The sequence below is a fragment of the Anser cygnoides genome, chromosome 4, assembly GCF_040182565.1.
Source record: "Anser cygnoides isolate HZ-2024a breed goose chromosome 4, Taihu_goose_T2T_genome, whole genome shotgun sequence".
Taxonomy (NCBI): Eukaryota; Metazoa; Chordata; class Aves; order Anseriformes; family Anatidae; genus Anser; species Anser cygnoides.
This window is the reverse complement of record NC_089876.1, coordinates 31,309,016-31,327,242: the sequence shown is the minus strand read 5'-3', so window position 1 is coordinate 31,327,242 and position 18,227 is coordinate 31,309,016. Positions and strand designations below refer to the sequence as shown.

The following is an 18,227-nucleotide window of genomic DNA, read 5'->3' as shown; positions in this document are numbered from 1 at the left end:
TCAAATACATAGATCTATTTTTTTTCCTTCCAACTATGTACAGCATTTTAGCTATTTTAATGCTGGCACTTGATTCTAAAATACCTTTAGTCACCATAATTTTAATAACTTTTTGAGCAGTTGCCAGTTTAATTTTCAGTGCGTGAAAATTGGAGGTAAATTATTTATTACTTCCAGCAAATGTCTTTCACAATTTTATTTAATTTTTTCATCTTTTTTAATGGGTCATAAAATGGCAGTCTTTTATTGGATGCTCATAAAGTAAGGAGCAAATGAATACTTTGCAAATAGGTTACTATGGATTGAAATGTCAGTTGTATTTCACAGGGTATGAAAGTCTTTAGACCAGAGCTGTAGTGACATATGGCAATGGGCCATGTTCCTCTTCTGTAACAATAAAACAACAGTGGACATAGAGGAAGGAAAAAATTGCAATTGTTGGGACTTCTCAAGTTACATTTTTTTTGATAAATTATTATTAGAATGGTCAGTGGTCCGTGGCTAATGCAGTTTAAACTTGCAAGAGTCTTCTGGTTAACTTTGGTCATAAGTAAGAGTATTTTTAAAAGCTCTGTCACACTGAGTATTTCCAGTATTGATTCTCATCCACAAGGTGACACTCGCCTGTGATAAAATACAGGAAAATCCCTTCCACACTCAGGAAAGGCTATGAACTGTAAATAAAAACATATTTTTTTTCACTATAATGAAATAGGTTTAAAAACATGGACCACTGGCAAATTGCATGCTAAACCTGTGTTACATAAAAAACAAATGAGTTTGTGAATAGGTGTGCTAATTACACATGCTTATGAACTCAAGTTTGCCATCTCTTTGACTGCACATCACTCAAGTGCTGTGTCAGAAGTAGTCCCAAGATACGAAGGAGAACCTGGGCTAAAAGCTGGACTTGGGCACCACAGGCTGTTGGAGGAACAGTGTGAAGGCCTGCACTTGCTTTTTCCTGATGGTGTGTTCCTGCCACCGTGTTTCTCAAGGTAGACACGCAGAAGCTGGCCAACTCCTCATGCTTCTGGCTGCCAGGCTGTGGTGTTTGTGCGTGGTGTTAGAACATCTGATGGTTATCCTCAGGGCCCGCTTCCCCTCCCCATGCGCACAAAACTAAACCCACACCATAAACCACGAACACAGCAGGGGTGAGGTTTTAGCAGGGCGCTGGAGAATGTCTTTTGGGGTTGCCACAGCAACATCAACATTTACACTTCCTGATTCTTTGTGGGTTTTATTCGGGGTTGACCTGAGGAGATGCTCTGTTTTGCAGCAGCTTTCATAGCAGAGTTCAGCGTTTGTTTGCGTTCTGGGGTGGTAAAAAACTAATATCATTCTAGCCTTCCCTTGCAAAAATTCAGTTGTGTCTAAAGGTTAGTTTTACTACAGGAAAAATGTGCCCTCATGTGTGTTGCTGGGTATGATCAGCTTCACAGTGAGGTGAGCACAGCGAAGACTTGAACACGGGTCTCAAGCCAGTACAGCATTTCTACTCGTCTATTGTCTCACTCTGTACAGACGTCAGTGGGAGGAGAGACGAATTTTCCTCAAGTATTTGGAAAGCAGTTAGTACACTGTGGCTATAGTCATGTAACTCACATACATGGTAGCAGATCTGGCCGCACACTTACAAAACCATGCATTACTACCTGTGAAGACATTTTTGAAGTATTTCTGATCATTTTTACCAGGCAGACTGAAGGTATGGTCTTACAACCAGCTGACCAAAATCTGTGCTGCTCCTTTCCTTGTGAGTTAAGCCTATTATAAGAAACCACTTCAGTCTCTTAACATTTTAAACTGTATTGCTCCTGCCTACAGAAAAAAGAAAGGATCCATAGAGGTTCAAAGATTTAGAAATGTTAATTGCTGACAGAGGCTGGTTCTGCTCTTAGCTGTCCTGAGCTTTACAGGACATCACTGAAGGAAAGCAATACTCAAAAAACACTGACAACTGGAAGTGAAGGCACCCCAAAACCGTAATCACTTCTGAATGTCATTTTATTTTCAGAATAGTTACGGTTTATGCAGAGTGCTGAGCAAAAAGCCTTGCGTACATGGACAGTTAATAGTTAACTAAAATAGATGTATTTGTGGATAGGGCTTTCCCTTGGACATTTGCAAATGTGTGCATAGAAGAAACAGGGTGCTCATTTTATTGAGCTCCAAATTTGAAGGGGTATTATTTATAGGAAGCAGAAGTACACACAGCCCACCAAACAGGTGGATGCTAAAGAAATGAATAAAATGCTTTCCTTATACCCTACAGACATGACAATTTCAGGACAGAAGTGATTTTGTATGTTGACAGGTTCATCCTTTTGAGGATGAGATAATTATCTGTATGAGTTCACTCTGTAGCTTCTAGAACTGAACGAGTATGATCAACTCCTCTGAAAATCTCCAATGGCTTATCCCTGCAGCTGTGTATCAAAATGGAAGTTGATACAGAAACTGGTTGCTCCTACTGCATTGTATCTGTGTTGATAGCTGATGTGTTCAGTGAGCCTGCTGCTTGGGATATCTGTCAGAACATCTGACAGCTAAAGGTTGGGAGAATGCGAAGCCTGACAGCAGCGATGCGGCACCGGGGACTCGAAACCTGCTCTTAGTGCAGTCAGTGGGAGTTATAGCTTTGGGCCTAGTTCTCATTTAGATGTGCATGCTATCAGTGCCCTTTTCTGGGGCCCCTTGTATTGCTGGAATGGTGTAAAGATGCATAACTGTGACTGAGAATAAGATCTTCAGGTCCCACTGATAGCAGAGTTCAGTCCTGGAGAGGGTGATAGTGGCACCTCCTAAAAATATGGGTAAACTCCCCATTTTTTGTGCTACTTTTGAGGCTCAGTTTCCAACTCAGACACTCAAGCAGGTACCATTTATGTGTCATTTACTTGGTGTGTAAGTGTGGTTGTGTTCTGAGGCTACAAAAAAGCGGGTCGTGCCACTGCGACCCTGCCCTTTCAGCACACCCACCTCCTGCAGACTAAGGCACGTTGCTGAAGAGAATAGATGACAGACATCCCTACTCACAAGCTTTCTCCTAAATCCCAGGTCAATATTTAGGTCAGTGAACAGAGCCAGAGCACAGCTCTCAGATTTGTAGAGAACTGAACATAAATTGAAGAAAATAGCATATATTGCAGTGGGAGTATGCTGCATGGCAAAGGAGAGGGAAAAGAAAAAAGGATCACTTTTGATTCAAGCACAAATATGTTAGGAAAAAAACTGAGTGATATTTTTAACAGGATTGCATGTTAACTCTTCAAAGCTGGAACTGGCTTTGGGAATCCAAGAAACCCCAATACCTAAGTCGCAGGTGCAGGAATTCCCAAGATACGCTTTCTCCTTTACACACTGGAACTGTTAGTGTGAAATGTGATATTTTAGTTAGTTAACATAGCCACCGTCAGGGTATGCAGCAGTGGGCACCGAGATTTTTGCTTTCTTAGAGGAGAAGTTGAGGAACCTGTCAGAGTGGAGAGGGGCAGTGTGGAGGTTGTGAGTGTAAGAAGCACTGCTGCAAAATAAGTAATTTGATTCCTAAAGGTCTGAATGATACCTGGGAGCCTCCTTTCATCAAAAGCTGTAGGAAATGATCTATATTATCTTTTTAGTGGACCTAGCAGGTTTTTTTTTTTTTTTTGTATGTTTGTAGGCCTTCATATACAAACCTTGCATGAGAAAGAAACATCAGTAGCGGTTAGAGGTACAGCCACCGTAGTGCAAACATGCCTCAACATAACTTTTCTTCTGAAGTTTCAAATGTGTTTTGTTGCACTTGTGCATCTTCCTTTTCAACCACTTATGTTTGGGACTGGTAGGAGCATGGTGAGCAGATCAACAAAGTACCAGAGGGTAAAAAACATTGTGAAAAGGTATTAGAAAATATTCCTGGCTGAGAGCACAAGTTGGTCAGGAGGAAGGATGATATTGCCAAGCAGCAAAGGGAATTGATTAGATAGCAGAAGAAAGTCCATATGAAATCGAGGATTCATGTTCATTTATTTATTTATTTTTAAATGAAATGGGGAAAAAGCAAGCATCTGAAAGCAGTTTGGAAATTTGACCCCAGTAGCTAGCAGTAACTGTGGTCAGATGTTCCTGGCCAAATCTAGAAGTTCTTCATTAGTGCACAGGCACAGTTATTTTTGATCTCAGTGGAGTTTTGCCCAGTGAAAGAGTAAAGAAATGGTTCCAAACAATGATAAAAGAGCTGAGGAAAAGCTAAAATGTGTTTAGACAGAGTTATAATAATATGGGAAATAATGAAAATGCACAAGGTAAGTAGGCATTTAGATTTGTAGAATTTAAGAACATCATATGGTATTTTAAAGATCAAAATTACTTGGTGTACTGCAGAAGGGTTCTTACTGTGCTATCAGGATTTGAACCAAGCAATATAATCCCAATTTAGGCATCAGTCACTGGGAAGGCACCCACCATTATACAGGAAAGTTCAGAAAAAGTATAAAGGCTGAATAGGCTTTATGGTCAGGAAACACAACCACAATGAATGTCTTTTCTTGGGTGTAACCAACTCCAAAATTTGGTGTGGAGCCTGTGGCGTGTTACTCTTAACTCATGCTTTAAAAAGACAAGGCTGGGGGTGGGGGAATGAAACATTTAAGAGAACAATCTTTCCTGTTTGGATTTGAACATAACTGAAAAGTTGCCATCAAAAAGTACTTCTGTGTGCTGTGATTTCTTCTGGATTTAACGACTGAATTCAGTTCTCAGTTACCTAGTTAATGCCGTGGTGTGATCAGGGTGCAAAAAGATGTGACCTGGTGGTGCTGGAAAGAGTCACGTTAACTTTACTGGGCTGTAGGTCAGTGCCTTGGGCAGAAAAATGCTGCGTGCACTGTGCTTGTGATCTGCAAATCTCAACAAAGTTGAAGGGTTTAAACTTCCAATTTTCTTCAGGGACACTTGCCTGGATTTAGACTGTGTTTCAGCAGCACATCATAAACTTAAGTCCTTCTCCGTTCAACAAAAGCATGGAATGAAATCCTCTTGCGCTTAAGTCCAGAGGATTGTTTGGCCAGTCAAACCCAAGCAGAGTTTTCATGCTCAAGTTTCTCACAGCATTTCTCATTACAGTGGGAAAGTGAGAAATTGAAAATAAAAAGATAAGAAACACAGCATTTTAAAAATTCATCCCTAACTAAAGTTTTTCACAGTTTGCTTTATTTAGTTAGTTGGGAGGGAATTTAATTGATTTTTTATTTTATCTGTTCTGGTTCACTTACTCCCGTAGTAATTAGAAGTAAATTATTCTTTCTGTTAGATCAATTATTCATAACATAGACCATTTAAAAATTAGTTTAGTGGAAGCAACTTACTTCATTTTTACTAAAACTGAAAAAGAAATTAGCCAAATTAGTTAAAATAGCTTTGAACTCCATATTGACTAAAGCATTTGTGCCAGAATAAAAATTCATGACATATAAGAAGAACAGTATAAATGATTAATCATTTTAGTTCATGGATATCTATATTTTTATTTAATTACATCTATGCATAGTATAAACTGTCTGAATCTTGGGAATCCAAGCCAGAGAAGCTGAAGAGTCTTCTTCTGTTTAACATTCACCATGTGTTGTTTTCTTCTAGGGTTAATTTGTAAAATGTAAACCACATACTATTTGTATGCAGTGTTTATGTACTATTTATAGAAAGTCTTGACCATTTATAATTATCCGACATTTTTATCCATAATGTCTGCATATGACTAAAGAAATGTTTATGGAATAGATGAAACAATGTTATTTTTACAGTTGATCTGCAATTTATTTTATGTAAAACTTTTCAGGGTATTTTATGTTAGAGAAGGGATGTTCTCTGTTCAGCTGCTTATTGAGAGGACTAAAATGATTTCTTAATAGTAATCGACACAACACCAGAGGGACACTGCAAGCTCTTAATATATTCAATTTTAAGCAGCATAAACTGAAGAAAAGAAAGCTCAATTTGAAATGACCAAAAATTGGTTTCTGAAAGACTCAAGTTGTTCTCAAAGTACAACCCTGTAACAGTTACATACCCTCATCACTGAAAAGTTATCAGAGGCATCTACATATCATAATGCAAAGTAACCGTGTTAGTTTTAAGATTTCTGTGAAATCAGAGCTAGTGCAGCTCCGAGGGACTGGCTCCCATCTTCCTCTCTTAGAACACGTTCTCTGTTTTTTGAATGCAGTCCATACGTACAAGTAGCTCCACAGCATGTATGTGCCTTTATTTGAGTGTTTTATGGCTGCTGATTTTTTTTTCCCTTTTCTTTCTAGAACTCTAGAAGTTTTGGTGAGTTTGAATGAAGGGCAGTCTTTCATGTCCAGCTCATTAACAATTACCGCTTCGGAGTGTGTAAGTAAATAGCTAATGTAATTCAACGTAAAATGCTGCAATTCAGTTTCTGTTCTGGTTTTATCATTGAATGACTTCCCGATGCAGAGAACCTCAATGCGTGGCAGGTCTTTTAGGTGTTTAGAATGCACAAATCCACCTAACTGAAAAACACACCTGTGCAGACATACAGAACGTATAAAATTTGATGATAGAAGATTTCTTAATATTTAAGTGCATACATGTATGTATGTCCTAAGTAATTTTCTCCAGGTTCCGAGACATGCTTAGAATCTCTTTTATAACGCCAGTACACTCAGTGAGGAAGTTTTTCAGCTGTTTTGAATTCCTTGATGAAGTGTGTGTGGTGGGGGTTACAGACAGGGTTTTTTTTTCTACAGTTATACAAAACAGTTTCTTTAATTCTTCCCATTAAGGTGGCAGACAGCTTTATGTTAGGAGCATCTTTATTTCAGGATTCCATGTAAGTGAGGTATTACTGTGCCTATCACCCCAGACTTAAAAATAATACTTGAAAGCCATGTCTTACACGGTAGGCTTGGAGATTTCTCTTTGCTTTCTGACACAGGCTCTGTAATTAGGGTTTCTCCTTCGATTGCTGCTGATCTGTTTTGCTAGCTGCTTCAGGAGCTGCTGATCTAGACCATATGCAGAAGTATACGCAGAGGGAAAGTCCTGGAATTCTCCTCCCCCAAGCTACCTCAGCTGGCTCTGCCCTGAGATCCACGCTCTGTCTGTGTGTTCCTTGTCTGTGCTGTGCCTGTGTTGTGCTATAGCCTGCGAATCGTGCTTTGCTAAATAGATTACAACAAATTACTGTACCACACTGTGCAGCTGTGGCTTTCAAAATACTGGGAGGCTTCCACGCCATTAGAGACCTGCTCGCTATAAACATAATAATGTCTTAAGAGCCAGGTGTGACACAGTCACCTGGGGTCCCGTTCCAGCACAGCTCCACTTTGTAGGATCAGTGGGAGCAGATTGAAGCTGAGTAGTGTGACTTCCATGCAGCTTTCCTGTCAGGCGCAGAAGCATACAGAACGGTGCCTTCTGCTCATCAGCATGTATTTTTCCAACAGTATTTTCATCACTCATAGGTAATTAACCTAAAAGAGAAAAATAGTATTTTTTTTCTATTCATTTTAGAACTAAACACTTGGGTAACTACAGAAGTCAAAGTTATCTCAGTTCAGCCCTTAAGTTTCAGGAAGAAAGCCTGAATAAATTGAGAGCTGAAGAAACACATGCTCCCCAAACCGTGTTTCTCTGCTTAAGCGCCTCTTTGTCATTTGGATGCATTTCAATCTTACACCAAAGCACAACGAAGCAGCCTCTCAGCATGATAACCTAAGGAGAGTGGATTTCCTCTTTTTCCTTTTTAGTCCTTTCAGAGAAACCAGTACACAGTAAGTTTATCCCTATGCCCTCTTAAAGATTGCTAAGCTTGCTGACATAGGTAAAAAATAAAGCATTGCTGCAAAGGAGATCATACCAATGATCTGGGTGAAGCAAAATAACTGTTTCCTCTGCTTATATTACTTCCCTGTGGTCAGAAGTTTTAACTAACAGCAAACAGAATGAGTACAGATGTGCACTGACAGAAAAAACAGTGGAACTTCTGATCATCGTTTTTTTTTGCTGTCTTTCATGCATGTTGCAGCAAAGAGAGCTCCATACAAGGAGAACTGCTGTTTCCATAGTAGCAGATGGGCAACTGCAAGAAATGGGTCACTGCTAGAATTCTTCCACTAATTCTGATGGCTGAGCAGCTGATGGCTAGTTAGTATACGAGTTACAAGTTCCATTCTCCCCTAGCAAACACACGTTGCTGCAGAGAAAACAAACAAAAAATGTGTTGCACCTAGGTGCTGAGGCATGCATCTTACCTGTTTCTTGTAAACCTTACTGCCTGGTATATATGTGGTCACCTATACATACTTTGGATAAAGCTCTGCTTCACTTGCAACTGTGCTCGCTTTGGCAGAATCACTTGTGCTTGCTGTACTCCAGCATTAGTGATTCCTAGATGTCTCTCCTTTCCTTTTCGTCCATCTGAATTTCGAGTAAGTTCTGTTTTCATGAGGTCACCGTGGCATGCTTCTCAGTGTTGTTCTAAACCAGCACAGAAGCACAGGCTACCAAGGGTAAGACGAAAAGCACCTACAGGATGTGGGTTTGAGGTGCTGCAGATGGGCTGCTCACTTCCTCATTAAAAGTGACATTGCTGGAAGCAACAGAAGTCATTGACAATTTCTCAGGACAGTTGCTTCAGGTTCAAATGCCACTACTACAGGCATTTAGTGTGCTATAGTCTGTGCAGTGTGAACGAATAGTCTGGCTTATTAGTAACTTGCCCAGATGCGTGGATCCTAAGCACAAAAGCCTGACTAGAATATGTGGATTATCGGTAAATATTCATTAAAATTCCACCCACCTACCCAAAACATGTGGAACTGAGGCCTCTAATGGAAGGTGTTACTGAACTTACACCAACTATGATTTTGACTGAGATACCTATCTTGATCCTTTGTGATAAGTTTCTCTGTGAGAAAATGAGACAGTAAGTAGAAAATAAAAAATAAATAAGTGGATTTGTTTGGTTGTATCAGCTAGTTGGAGGCTGTTCGGGGGCGAGTGGGAAAAACAGAGAGGAATTGTTTGCAACATCCACTGATGTTGTCTTTCTGCTTTCTTTGCAGTCTAGTGGAGTAGCAGCACTTATTGCTGTTCTTGTGCTGTTACTTCTGGTGGCGCTTGGCCTGCTGTGGTGGTTCTGGCCCCTCTGTTGCAAAGTGGTGAGTAAAGACTTTTAAAAAAAATTCAATGGACCTGTGATTTGCAATCATAACCTAAACTGTATAGGGAAATACAGATACAGTAGGAAATAGCTTAAGTAGTAGGAGAGTTACATGTGACATAAGCCATCTGTTGAGGCAGTTTTCTTTCATTAGTGACAGGCAATAAACTGAAGAAGAGACCAGTTTAAACACTGTGCACTGCACCTTTAGCAGTACTTCTGGCTTTCTGAGAGACTTGCATGCATGGACCAGCTTCAGCAGGCTGATGTGCTGCTCATTGGCTTTCTACTGAGCAAGCAGATGTGGTATATTTCTGTGAAATCTCTGAAAAAAACGGTTCTCTTTTATTTGAAAGTTCTTGGCCATAATGGTACACAGATGTTATCCTGAAATCAAAGACCATTTTAAAAGTACTATCACTAAAATTGGTATTTGTAGTCCATTATAGGCTCTCAAGTTGGAAATCCCTTATTGTCTTAATAATCCCTAGCAAAAAAATTAAATTTTCATCTTGCCCACATTACATATCTTTTCATCTGAATAATAAACGCTTTTTATCCTTCTAGCAGCAATAAGCAATGCTGCTTCACTAACTCTCCTTCCATCTCCTCGAATGCTAGCATTTTTAAATTGGTGGAGTTTAATATTCATCCACTTCAACAGCAGCACTGAAGACTTGAGAAGTGGAGACTGCTTCCAGGCTGTTACTGTATTCCTTGTCTTCTCTCAGGCTTGTGTTAAGGATGGTGGCAGAGGAACAGACCTTCTCTCCTGACCATGTTGAAGCCAAAAAAAATGAAAAGTTTTGTTTGTCATGGTCTATTAGACACCAGGCTATTCTAGAACAAGAAATCCTCAACCCCTGTTTCCTTCCTCATGGTCTGTGGTTTCTGAGACCTACAAGCTCTCCTCTAATAAAATGACTTTCTTCTGTCTCATTCTTCACATCAGAGTCCCATAAGAAATCTAGGAACACTGTTAGTTGTTTTCCTTCAACAATGATATATATCATGATCCTTCCCATGGAATAGAAAAATTAAAATCACTAAGAAGAAAGCTCCCCATTTAGTATTTTAAAATAATTGGCTCACCTTGATTCACAATTCCCATCGTATGGCAAATCTTCCCATGTTACGCATCTTCCTCTCGTTACAGTAAATAGCGATTGCAGTGTCTCAGTCCCTTGAGAGCAGGAATTCCTGAGAGCAGAGTGATGGTTCTGTAATGACAATCAGTACAATGCTTTCTGGATTTGTATGTCAAAGTCCTATATAAAAAGTCAAACGTGCAGCTCAGTAACTAAAATTAACTGAATAGCGGTACTGTGTAACGAACTGCAGAGCAAAGATGGTACCTTGGGTGCCCATGGGTGCGCAGTGATATTAATGCAGGCTTCTGTCTGGGCTAACCTCCTTGGTGGAGATAACTTGGTCATCTCCACAAAGAGCTGCACCAAGAGGTAAGAAAATGTCCCTTCATCCTGATTTATCACACGCTTAAGTATGTTACTCCCTGATGTTTACTCTAAGGAATAGTAACTTACCCAGAGTATCTTTTCTGGATGTGGTGTTTGGTTTGTAATTGGCTACTGCTAGGGAAGCCTTCAGCTCTAGATTAATAAGCTGCTATTAAGAAGCTGCCTAACTTGTATGGGAGCAATAAAACCAGGGCCCTTTAAATTTTAGTGCTGTTGTTTCCTCCCACCTCTCATAGACATTACCTGTTTCCGTAAACATAAACGGTCATTTTAGGTCATCGTTTCCTACAACACTGAGTTCCAAAACCACATACTTTTGCACTGAACCTATTACCAAATACCGACTCTTCATTTCTTGTTGTTTTGACGTCTGTTTCCTCACCTCCTTACACTGTGGTTCCATTCTTTTCCTTCTATTCTGCATTTAGGTTCTCATATTACATGCTATTATCACTACTGGCTAAGTACTTCTGGGCTTTGGTGTTTGAGAAGAGGGCCAGCATATTAGGGCCAGCCAGGAGGTCCTCTGCCCTTTCTCTGAACCCACTTCCCTGGCAGAGTGGTGTGTCTATTTCATGGGACAAAACCCAGGAGGCAAGGCTGAAAGCAGCAGCCTTCAAGTCTTGTGTCATGGGCTGCAGAATCGAATGGAAAAGAGACAAGCAAAAGGTGTTGCAGACAACAGAATGGGTGTTCTGAGCCACACAAGGGTGTGATCCCTGTCGCCCACAGGAAATGTTGTGAGCTTCAGGTGGTTTGGGAATTCCACTTTATCCTTGCTAGGACTCGGTCTTCACAGCGTTCCTTGACACTCAGTCTGTGTTGGGGTAGGGGCACTCCTTTCTCTTCTTTCTCTTTTTTCCCTCCCCCCAGCCCCGCTGCTTTTTTTTTTTTTTTTTTAAGCAGTTCACTGTTGACAGTTCTTTCACTCTTCCCTCAATATCAGAACATATGATCGCATCAAGCTGGCTTCAGGCTCTGGTGCTGACATTTCCTAATGCCCACATCACGCGAACATTTGAAAAGTGTTAATGAGCAGATCAAAGGGACTGTTGCCTGAAGCAACTAACTTTTTTGTAAAAGAAATCGGCTTTCCTCCAAACTGAAGTCTTCATTCTTTGCAACTAAATAAATGAGGTGCAGCCTTGCCTATGATGATGATAAAACAAAACAAAACAAAATTAGGAAGTAATCCATCTTTACATGTGTTTAATAAGACACCAGCATTATCCAGAGTTTTCAGTATTTCAACAATCTGAATCAAGTTCAGGGAAAGTTAATTTAGCAGTATGATGATCTCAGGATCTGCAGTGTCATGCTACACTTGCACTGGTTTATGCTGAAACCACATTCATTCTTTGGATTTCTCTTTTTTTAAAAATGTTTTTCTACTGATTTCACTTGAAATAGCAGGCAAGACTGAGAATATTCTTTGTGTGTGCATGAGAGAGTGTGTGTGTGTGAGGAGCCTGTGGAAACATAAGGATGCAGGCATTTACATTCCACTTCTGTCAGCAAGGGTGAGTATCTGCTACTCAAAGCAGATTATTTTCTCACACCACTGTCACATTTAAAGCAAGTTTCATTTTCTGAAGCTATTAGAAATAGCAGCTAATTAATGTATTGGTTAGTTTCAGATCAGGTTTACCCTATAACTTCAGGGATTTTAGCAGCTGCCATAGGATTGATTCCGTTGCTCAGGGAGTCAAACATAAACTGTCACTGACTCGTGACTTTCAAGCCCTGTGAGGTAAACAGAGTTTTCCTTGATTCTTTGGGGTAGAAATTTTGATTCCATTAAAACAATAGGCACAGGGCCCGAGTGAACTTTAGCATGTTTAGAAGTTTGCTGTACAAAGCTGTCTTTGCTCAGGAGAAATCGCAGGGCTTAAGAATCATAGAATTATAGTCAGTGCAGCGATCATACTGTTTAATGATGTAAGTCTGCACCCTAGCTCGGCCTTCTGTCCTGTATAGCTAGCAGTCTTGGCAGGAAAATAAGTGTTTTCGAGGTAATGGTTAGAGACAGGCAAAAGGGAAAGAAAAATGAGAATTAAATAAGTAAGATGCTGTGAACATTAGTAGATTGAGAGCATCATTTTACTGTTTACAGTCTTTTAATTGCTTTCAGTGAGAATGGAAGATTTTCATGGCTTGGAAAATCTTGCTCAGCACCCAGATCTCTCAGAATCTGTCCCATGATCCCTCTGTTGTTGTTTCTGTAAAGTTCATGCAGTAATTGCGATCTGGCTTTCAGCAATGTTTGACAAACTAAATAGTCGATTTCTGTTAGTACTTTGAAAATTCCTGATGGCTGGTAAGAAAAAATATTCAGAAATATTTAAAGAAAAGCAATTTCTTGGCATGTTTTAGTAACATCCTACAGCAAAGGCACGTATGGTTAAAATCCAAAATTGAATTCCCAATCCACTGGAAGTACTCTGAGCATAATAAATAGTTCAGTATCTTAAACCTGAAGTACCATGGAAAAATGTTTCCAAGAGTACCATAACTTACTTGTCTGAGTTGATCTAATTCCTTTATCCAGTGCTAAAGATACACAGCTTGTTTTGGCAGTAACTATCTTGGTGGCACTGTGACTTGGATGTAAGTCAAGAAGGAAAACTCTTGACTATTGGTCAAGTAAAAGATGTTTCTTTAATGTCTGATGCTATACATCTGTGCAACGACAGAATACTTGTAGGCTGTGGTAGGGTTAACCGAAGTGCTATAATTAATTACACAGAGCAAAGAAAATAATACGTATCATAATTAAGGTACTTAATCCTGCAGTAGGAGAGGTACATAGTTGTCATTGTGGACAATTTTGGTTGGGCTAAGGTACAGCAGAAATAAATACCTTTACATTCATGGGATATTTTTTAGTCATTTCTATACAACATTCAAGCACAAAAAAATGCCCTGATATCACTCAAGTGCTTCTTTTTAGCTTTATTAGCCTGCTTTTCTTGTGGAAGAATGCCTGTGCTTTCATTTTCTGCCTTTAACATTTAAAAGGGTTGCTGTCTTCCTCTTCCCCTCCCTTTACTGCTGGGTGGTTTCCTTTCAGTACCAGGGAACTCCCTGAGATTTACAGTATGCATGCAAGAAAGAGAACAGTAAGAAAATGTAGGTAGAGGTTTAAATATAGGTGTGAATGAATTACCATATGAGTGGTCCTTATCCAGTAACAGCTTTAAGCAGCCTTGCAAACGTGTAACTCCCACTTGCAGGCACTCCATGCTGAACAATCAAGGAGTGACATACTTAAATTATTAGTCTGAAATGTGAGACCCGCGGAAATGATCTGGACGTCTAGAGGTGAAGCCTGAGCTACCAGAAGGCATTTCACACTTGTCATTGGGCCAGAAATTATCCAGCAGCATGGCATGGCACAAAGAAGCAGGCGTCTTGGCCCAACATTATGCAAGACCTCACATAGACCTTGCGCTGCTTTTCCTCCCAGGCTTGCTAATTAACTCCATAGGATTTCATCACTGGCTATTACTTAGAATGACTGAGTCCTATCCGGTCAGGAAGCAAAGTGGCAGACACGTCTGCCCAAAGAGTGTCTGCCAGTCAATTGATTTTATTTTCTATCAGACGGATGGTGTTAATTTCCAGAAGGCCTTGATAATCAATACCCAAGGGACCTGGCAGCAGTGGCTGCCAGTTTATGAACAGATGTGGGGGACTCAGATGGAAACCGTTCACTCTTAAAATTTTCTGTTGGCTTTTTGATGCTGCCAGCACAATTCTTTATGCTTTTGTATTTGTTTTTTTTTTAGGTCATCAAAGATCCCCCTCCACCTCCAACAGCTCCAAAAGAGGTACAGTATAAAAGTGCTCCGCTCATCACGCTGGTTGCATGGTACCATTCCTCAGTGCTCTCCTGTGTTCTGCACATCTGGCTCCTTTGCATTTTTTAGGAAATAGAGCTCTTTGTAAACAGCTGCTCAAGAAGAAAGAACTGTCTCATGAGAAGTCTTAGGCTGAGAGCAGGATGGCCAAAGTCCACATCTCTGTTTTGTCTTGGTCATCTCAGAGTGGTGTGAATTTAGTCACTTAGGTACATATCCAAAGAAATATTTAGGAGCTTTATTCCAAGACAGTTGAACATTATTTTTTTTCATTCTGCAACGAAAGCAGAAAGACTGAATAGTTCTTATATGACAGTCTAAAGATTCATCATATGACTCTAAACAGGGTTTTCCCACAGCTTTGGCATTTCAGACACTGAAGAATCCTTATAAGGGAACTTCTCTCTTAAGGGCAATAATGCAATAGAGGATCTCCTGGTGTCTTCAGTGTTTTTGCCTCTTCGTCTTGATTTAGCCAATTGTTTGAGCGTATTCAAGTGTCTTCTGACAGCTAAATCCATGATAAGGTACTTCACTGAGCTGAGGGAGCCAAGAGCAAGTTTGACAAAGGTTGGCTTAGGAAACTGTGATTGGCTGCATAACCTTTATCTGCAGATCTGCTGAACGCTGCCTTCTGAATCCCAATGAGGAGGACTGATAATCTGGCTCTTTGAAGGCATTACATTTTCTGTTAGAGGAAGACACCACCAATCCTTTTCTTTGTATTTTGCTTGTTTTTATTAATGGAAAGGAAAAAGACAGGATGAATGAATACTGATCAGTAGAATACACAGCTGGATTCTCCATTTCGATTTTCCTAATGGATGCCAGCAGTGCTTTTCCCATGCAAAACCCTAAGATTATTTCCAAATGTGATCAGATTTTGTTTGGAAATCGGTGAACATTTGGGGAACCTAAAAATCTGGTCCTTCACACCTAAGATAGGAAAACCTTTTCTCTGTGAACTCTAATGAAATACACTAAAAAGACAATAAAATAAAAAAAAAGAAGTATCCTTTTCAAGGAAATGTCTTTGAATTTATTGACAGGAAGAAGAACAAGAACCCTTGCCTACCAAGAAGTGGCCCACAGTGGATGCTTCCTACTATGGTGGACGAGGAGTTGGAGGAATTAAAAGGATGGAGGTTTGTGCTATATAGAGATGACAATTCACTAAAACACAAGATCTCTGAGGCTGCAAATGGTAGAAAGAAAGACTTTTAAAGTGTACTGGAAATACAATGGTATAATGTTTGCTTCTTTCCCAGTGACATAAGCCTTATAAAATTTTTACCATATCGAATAATTTTGACCTTGCTTATGAAAGAACAGCTTTCAGTAGTTCCATTTGACTGGAACTTTAAATAGCTGCCCGAAGACATGCTCTTTCCATCAAACTAATGAAAAGTAGAGAGTGAGAGCCTTTTCTGAATGTTTTGGAAGAAATTACAGTGAAACATAAGTCCTCTAACTGTGGGCCAGCCAAATGCGTTGACAATGGTGACGCTAAGGAGAAGCTTGATCCCAGAGGAACTCTCAGCGACAACAGTGCCTGTCTTTGAAGAGACATGATAGCATCATGTTAATTAAAACAGAATGAAAAATGTGCATCCTTATGGGCATGTCCTTATGTCAGATTTTATAGTCAAGTCAGCCTTTATGGAATTTGCAAAGCAGTATTCTGTGTTTAAGTTTAATCTGTGAAACTTCCACTGTCTGAAATACCCACCTAGGCCATATAGACATATCTTGATCAAACGGTTAATGTATCGGCCTAAGAACCATCTTTGCCTGCGTTCTTTTGAAATGCAGCCGAAGAACGTGCAACTTTAAAGCTCTGTTATTCCTTCAGCAGTTCAGAATTGCAAATTTAGAAGAGCCTTAGATTTTAGGAAAATAAACCATTTTGTATAGTGCTTTTCAGATGCAAACTAGAAAATGCTTTCCAACATAAAGAATTGCAAGCCTGGATTTTTAACAGGTGCCACGGTGTGCCTCCAGAAGGGGTTTCAGGGTTTAAATCATTACAGTTTGTATACAAGATCTTGTCCAATGAAACAGAAACCTGATAGATACCCAGTGAACACAAATGGTATCAGTACCATAAAGAAACGTGTGTTTATCAGATGGCAAATATACAATGTTTTCTTTTCAAAAAAGAGAGGAGAAAGTAATAATTAGGCTAGAAAACATTTTTATTTGTACTAGGAATTTTGTGCAGAACAAAGGGTTAAAGATGTAAACCAACTGAAATTGCTGACAACACAAATTCTTAAAAGGTACTTAATTCCTTGGAGCTGTCTCTCTGTCCTTTTCTAGAACCTGAGAGTAGTCAGCAATTTTGGGGGTTGGGCAACTCATCTTATATGCCTCAGCATTTGAATATGAAGCTTTAACTCTGTGCTGCAGAATCTGTTACAGTGGGGCTGAGGGGAAAGCTGGCTTAATTACCTATTCCCAGCTGTTTGGACAGAGAGGTATCTGACCTCATACCTTTCACTGGCTCGAGAGAACGTTACTCATTTGGTGAATCAGAGCAAAGTAAGTGTGGAAACAGGACAGCAAACAAAAACAGTCTTACATCATGATGAAGGTATGTAAGTCTAAGGGAGGTCATTCCTTACCTGACAATTGAACATGGGTAGTGGTTTCTGTGCTGTGGCCAATGAAAAACTTGCTGGTCTAGTCATTCCATTTTCTTCAGTGTTTTCAGTTCGTGTGGTCATTCAGTTGTCTAATTTTAATCGCTTCTATCTTCTGTGTGTTCTGTTCTTCTGCCATTCTTCTGACAGCTTGATTTTTCTGGCAATTTCCGTAGAGAGAGAAAAGCAGAGAATGAACCAAACTTCCACTTACTGGTCCTGTCCAACTTACCTTACTAAATTCTCTTCTGGGGCAATTACTTTCAGTCCTTCCTTCCCCACTACTTTCACCCTTCTGTGACAGTCCAGAACAAGTTAGCCAATGTGGCTCACTCTTCCTAGATTTGTCTTTTGGCATTGCTTTCGAGTTTTATGATGTCATTTCGGGACCCTACCCATTACAGACAGTAAGTTTTCATATTAAAGTTGTATTGTCAGTGTCCACAAATTCTGGTTTCTTCTTGGTGAAGCCACTTCAGTCTGTAGGAGAAGGTCATTCCATCAGTAAGGCATCTACCATCTATCTCTAAATGGTTTTAACAGTGTTTAAAATACATTTTAACAACCTCATAAAAAACACTGTAAAAGTACCATTGATCACAGTGAAAGATACAGATGCATTTTAATGACTCAGCAGGGTCTACTTGGACATGAAAGCCCAATCTAATATTGCAGAGACAGGATTCCCCAGTGAAAAAAAGAAATCACTAAGTGAGCCAAATGGTAAAGTTCAAAATAACAGAAAGGTTCAAAACAATCCCTCTAAGAAACGATGGTCTTTTACAAAGGTGAAATGTAGCATTACAGACCAAATCAAGCTCTACTGTACTTTGGTGCTCTCATTCTCTACATTGAGATTACAGTGGTAACAGACACTTGGTGATTAAACGACATGATTTCCTACAGGGGTATTTCATTTGTCTGAAAGAAGGGGCAGACTACGATTTGCCTATATATTTTCTGCACTCTCTGTATCAGCATGTTCTGCATATGGAGGTGAGGAGGATGAAGAAATCAGGCTGCTTTCTTCTCCCATCTCATGGCATAGTTATCCCAGCACATTATAGAGTCC

General features: G+C 39.8%; 1 protein-coding gene and 1 long non-coding RNA gene across 5 annotated transcripts in view; one reads left to right on the top strand and one right to left on the bottom strand.

Annotated features, from left to right (window-relative positions):
* The window catches only part of ANTXR2 (ANTXR cell adhesion molecule 2), a 112,368-nt gene that overhangs the window by 45,881 nt on the left and 48,260 nt on the right, over positions 1-18,227 (top strand). Inside the window, exons 11-14 of the mRNA XM_048074492.2 lie at positions 6,300-6,378; positions 9,078-9,173; positions 14,442-14,483; positions 15,563-15,658. Of these exons, the coding sequence (XP_047930449.1) occupies positions 6,300-6,378; positions 9,078-9,173; positions 14,442-14,483; positions 15,563-15,658 (313 nt within the window). The remainder of the gene's footprint in view (positions 1-6,299; positions 6,379-9,077; positions 9,174-14,441; positions 14,484-15,562; positions 15,659-18,227) is intronic.
* LOC125184052 (uncharacterized) overlaps positions 6,372-18,227 on the bottom strand; it is a 169,595-nt gene continuing 157,739 nt past the window's right edge. For all 4 annotated transcript variants that reach the window (XR_010831385.1, XR_007167288.2, XR_007167287.2 and 1 more), the window contains 3 exons: positions 17,138-17,315; positions 10,268-10,395; positions 6,372-7,484 (listed from right to left, as the gene is read on the bottom strand). This is a non-coding gene — a long non-coding RNA (uncharacterized lncRNA). The remainder of the gene's footprint in view (positions 7,485-10,267; positions 10,396-17,137; positions 17,316-18,227) is intronic.